General features: G+C 33.6%; 1 protein-coding gene across 3 annotated transcripts in view; it reads right to left on the minus strand.

Annotated features, from left to right (window-relative positions):
• Positions 1–5,829, minus strand: part of LOC106881096 (anoctamin-10) — a 100,588-nt gene continuing 94,759 nt past the window's right edge. For all 3 annotated transcript variants that reach the window (XM_014931322.2, XM_052967896.1, XM_014931324.2), the window contains exons 11-13: positions 4,185–4,319; positions 1,731–1,847; positions 1–1,167 (exon numbers count right to left, since the gene is read on the minus strand). In XM_014931322.2, the coding sequence (XP_014786808.1) occupies positions 1,117–1,167; positions 1,731–1,847; positions 4,185–4,319 (303 nt within the window). In that variant the 3' untranslated portion in view covers positions 1–1,116. The remainder of the gene's footprint in view (positions 1,168–1,730; positions 1,848–4,184; positions 4,320–5,829) is intronic.

Genomic DNA, 5,829 nt, shown 5'->3' on the forward strand with positions numbered 1-5,829 from the left:
CAAGTTAACTTTATAAAGTTTCATTCGTAAACATTTTGTAAATTTTAACAAGTATAAAAAAACAAAACACGATTAAGCACCAATGTAGTCTGTCAGGGGTGTTAGTTACTATATATATATATATATATATATATATACATATACACACGCACTGGTTCTCAATTAACGTTGTTCGATATGACGGTTTGGCTATAACAATGTTAGATTATAAAATACAAAGTATAAATTTTAAATGATTTTGAGCTACAATAAAAGTGAATAAATGCCTTTGTTTCTATGTTAGTAAACGACTGTTTAATCTGTGTAATTAATTACCTTTCTATCTCTTAAATTACATTATATTGTTCAGCAGAAGTTGTCGATGTTGGTTGGCAGACATTTTCAGGGGAGTAAACTTGGCATACCTTCGTATTACCTCCCTTGTTTCAAGACGTTAACAGTAGTTCTTCTTTTTTCTGAGATTCATTTCCCGCATTCTATTTCTAGTTATTTTTTATTACATTCTGAGTTTGTCTACTAAGGTTATGTTTGTTCTCTTATTCATGGTGTAATTTTAGCAAAAATTCCTTAGTACACTATACATTAAGCATCTTGGAGCTCACTTTATTTACTATCAGTAGTTATTTGGTCTAGCACCAGGTTGAGGTCATCTTTGCCTTTCATCCTTTCAGGGTTGGTAAAGAAGGTACTGGGGTTGATGTAATTGACCTCTCCCTCCCCTCAAAGAAAGTTGGGTGTGACAAAATTTGAAATTACTACTACTACTACTACCTGTGAGGCTTAATTTAAAAGTTCATTTCTTCAATAGATGCCTTCAGCAGTTCAGTCAATTTATTTCATATAAATATAGATTAAAAGGTGGACGGGAGTTCAATTGTTCACTAAAATATTTCTTTGTTTTGGTGTATCTTAAAAATGAAAGGTTATTGATATCAGACGTTATAAAAAGTGTGGAACTCAGATTTTCAATGAAGGCACAACATTACTGAAATCATCTTTAGATTAGTAAGAGTTACTGATATATGTCTGCAGCATGGATATGTGTGTTTGTGTATGTGTGTGAGTGTGTGTGTGTGTATAAAGTATACTTTATACCTCATCCAATACAGTGTTTACTTAAGAAGTTGTTCGCTGCTCTTGTTTTCGTTTCATGGCATTTTGAATTTTCTGGAAAAACAAAAAGAAATAAGAAAATAACAAAGCAGTTTTATTCATTTGTATCTTGGTTGTAAAATATTAGCTTAAATTAGTGAAACATTGAAGTTAGGATGTTAGAATCCAAGACACCAAATCATGCTGTCTGATTGAAAAAAAAGAAAAAAATCCACACTATAATCCGTTTTGCATTAATCCAACTGTAAGAACTGTTACAAATTATTAAACACTTCATGTCACAAACACTCTCCAAGCTTTCCTATCATTTATAAACTCTCTTGCCTCTTTGACTCCAACACCTCTGACTGCCGATGCTTTCCTCACTCTGTCCATCCACACAAACTGAGGTCTGCCTCTTGTTCTGCTGCCAACCACTTCTGCCTTCATCACCCACCTATCCATCCTCTCCATGTGGCCAAACCACCTCAGCATTTGTCTATCCATTTTGGTTGTTAGTTTTTCTCTCATTCCAGCTCACCTTCACACCTCATTCTTCATCCAGTCCATCCGTGTCACACCAACTATAGCCCTCAAACATCTCCTCTGAAACGAAGTAAAATGAATCGTTGACTTACAACTTTTTCTAAAGCTTTCTTAGCTTCATATCTTTCCTTATACACTTCAATTTCTATCCATCTTGGAAGGTCAGGAATCAGATAAGTCAGGAAAGAGCGAGCAGCTAAAATTATGTGCTGGAAAAAAATATATACAAATTATTGGGCACATTTTTTCGCTAGGTTTTTAAACTTAAATATGCAATGTTAAAACATTATTAATATGTTAAAAGTAAAACTATATTGGGACAATGAATACACTGGAACTGTAACAATGTTAGAACTATGAATATGGCACTATAAGTTTGTTGGAATGAGGCACGTGCCATCAGTAATTACTCAGGGCAGGCAGTTGGTGACATTTATGTAGTAAAACACACAAAAAAGAAGCGAAACACAACCGCATGACTGAGTTGAAGGCAGATTTACTTTTGCCTCTATAGCATGAGAGAAAAGATTGTTGTAGGAATATATGCAGCATGTGTATTACAGCTATGCATAGCTTAAATACTGAGATTGAAAAGCAGGGGAAAATTATGCCTACCTAATCTACAAAAAAATAAAATATTTTGCATTTTATGCCTTAGTAATCAGAGTAACCTTCATAATTTTATTGAATTAGGTGCATATTTTGCCATAAAAGGAAAATGTTGCTATTGATCTATTTTAATCAAGGTAGGTACTGCCTACCTTGGCTACCTAGGTGGCAAGTCCCTGATTGGAACCATACATACATTGAAGCTATTAGATATATTGTAACTACAATTATATTGGAACAGTAACTATGTTGGAACTACAAATACATTGATGCTATACATATATTGGTGATAAAGATATATTGGAACTGTATGTTTGAACTGCTACTATGTTTGAATTATAAATACAATTGAATTATGTTATGATTGGAATTATTAATATATTAGAACTAGAGCTGAGTGAGGAGCCATAACTATCATGGCACTATAGTCATGTTGGAGCTGTAGCTATATTGTAATTATAACTATAGCAGGACCATAACATTATTGAAACAGGGCCACACAGAAAGCATAAATTTTAAAATTATATTTCTATTTTATTGACTATTACAGTCCGTAGGGTGTTTTTGTGTTATATATAGAGGGTGTCCCAAAAGTCACTATACACTTTCTTTTTTCTATTTTGTTTCAGGTATCATTCAGAGAGTTATGAGGCCATCAACATTTGACACCTCAAGTTTTGCAGTTTTTGTAAGTGTATCATTCACGTCCATGGCACACCATACTAACAACTTCAGAGAATCTCATTCATGTTCAAGAATTTCTGCTGGTTTTGATTTTTCCCAAATTCAACAATTGTGTCGGTTTACCCGATCAGAGAGATGAAAGATAGACTCATCACTGAACCATAAGTTTTCTAAGAACTGAGAGTCATTATGGTAATAGTGGAGGACTGATACACATATTTCCACATGAGCATCATAATCTTCTGCTTGAAGCCTTTGAACAACCTGAAGTCAGTATGGGTGGAACTTTATCGCTCTCTGAAGCATCTGCTCAATCAAGCCTTTGTTGATGCTAAGTTCCAGTGCAGCCTTCAAGATGGACTTCCCCTGGCTTTTTGCGAACACCTGCTTCAGGAGTCTGGTGTTAGTAACAGGCCTTCCACTGCATGGTTTGTCAAGAAAAGATCCGGTTTTGAGAAAATTGCTATGGATAGCATAAATTGTGTTCCATGTTGGAGCAGTGTGATGGCCATAAACCTTCTCAAACTTGCACTGAACTGCCAGGTGACATGCCTTGATAACTCTAAGAACTATGCCAGTGGAGTGCAAGTTCTGGACTGGGCTTTCCATGCTGGACAGGTCAAAGGACAAAGGCCAGAATAACATGGATCACCTCTTTCCAAAGGTAAAAATTGTTTTGCATAGGGGCTAACACCTCTACCTAGAAAGAAAAATAAAATGACAGAAGCATCAATGGCAATTCAAAAACCAACAAGACCTGGGAGAGGAAGGCTTTCCCTTAGGGGAACATATACTGCAGAGTAGCAAGATCCAAAAGACAGCAGGGATCCAACTAATGAGAAGCAGAAAAGATAATCCAGAGTCAGCAACAGTAGAGGAATTTTACCAATGGTCTATGATCCATAAGAGGAGCAAAGGGCTTAATTAAATTTTAAAAAAAAGTTCTAGAGTCTCAATTAAATCATGACTTATATTGGAATTATAACTATGTTGGACTATAATAATTATGTTAGAAGTATAACTATATTAGTTGATAACTATACTGGAATGTTAGAACTACATATAGCATACATTAATACTTTGTTGTGTCTGGAGAGAGTTATACTGCTTTAATATCTAACACACTCACTGGTTCAATTTTTTGTAATAATACAATAATACTGATAGCTTCATTGAGCATACATAACAAATAGTAACATGACCACCACTATGAGTGAAAATTTAATACTAGTCAATGGGAAAGGTATACATACCTCCAGAATGACAACTATGACAACCAGTTGAGCAGGTGTTTGGTGTCCAGGTACCAACTTTTGTACTTCAGGGTTTAATCCAATAATGATACAATTGGTCATCACAGCTATCTTACCCATTAATTCGAACATCATCTAGTAAAGTATACAAAGAAGGTAATATTTATCTATCTATGTATCTATCTTTTTATCTATCTATCTATCTATCTATATATATATATATATATATATATATATACATATTTAGCAAATTAGCACTGAACAACAAATGCAAGAACAAAAACAAACTTAGCAAAAGTCAAATGGATGTACATAGTGAAAATATTAGTTTGACATTTGGTGAAAGTTTCAGATGGAAAATTAAACATAAAATATTTTGTCTATTATTGTATGCTCACATGGACCTTCCACATCCTTCTGACGATTTGGAGTATTTAATTAATGGATCATCTGTACAATGGGATCACGTAGGAAAGAATGTCCCCTAAAATGCACTTCTTGCATTCTCATCTTGATTTTTTTCCAACGAATCTTGGTGCCGTTAGTGATGAGCATGGTGAGAGGCTCCACCAGGACATGTCTGATATGGAAATGAGGTATCAAGGCTGGTACAATCCACATGATGGGTGACTACTGCTGGTTCCTACAACTGGAGACCAACACGACGCATAAGCGCAAGTGCAAGTGTCTCAAACATTTCTGAGCTGAGTATATAAAAAATAAAGTGAGTATTCCCTTAACATAAATATACTATGTACCATTATATTATAATATTATTTGCCTTGAACATAAATTTACTATATACAGTACTAATAGACTATTATAATAATCATTTACCTTGAACTTAACTATTCCTGATTCTAATAAAGTATCAATATATAATTAAGAACATAACTCAAAATCCCGACATGCTACAGCAATTCTGAGTTCAGATTTGGAATCAGCGTACTTAATTTAGTTTAGTACAGCACCATTTGTCTGGGTAGCAGACAATAAATCTTTTTTGTTGTCCAGTGTAATTAAATCAAGGATATAAAATCCTCGTAAAGAGATGTCAGCATCCAAGTTCCCCAGTGTTATCCAGTGTATCACTGAAAAACCAAAGATGTTAGCTTTGCATTGATGGATATGGGTATATTATTGTTTATGTATGAGAAGAGAAATTGGAGAAACTGAGATATAGACATTGATTTATTAGAGCATATTTAATTCCAAACAAAAGCAAACCCATAGCACCTACAACTGTTTCCATGCCCAATTAATTCAGTTTGAGAAATTAAATTAAATTAAATCAAATTAAAGTTTCTTACTGAATATAACTAATTGGATATTTTGTCAGGGGAAGAATTTGATAGAAAGGAACTACATTCCAATGTGTTCGTAGATCCTTGATGGACTCAGATATGTGTTTTCACATCCAATGTATTAAAAAAACCATTACTTATGTATATATATATACAAATTTGTTTAATGCATTTGTGTATGTGCATATGTAATGTGCTGAAAAACAAAAATAGCTGTTAGCTTAAATGATATTTCGATATGATTACTTTAACTAGAAACTAAAAACATTATTCTTCATTTACATTATAACTTATGATAGATCGAAATGTCAGTAAAGTATTTATATATATATATATATATA

The sequence above is a fragment of the Octopus bimaculoides genome, chromosome 5 (assembly GCF_001194135.2).
Source record: "Octopus bimaculoides isolate UCB-OBI-ISO-001 chromosome 5, ASM119413v2, whole genome shotgun sequence".
Classification (NCBI taxonomy): domain Eukaryota; kingdom Metazoa; phylum Mollusca; class Cephalopoda; order Octopoda; family Octopodidae; genus Octopus; species Octopus bimaculoides.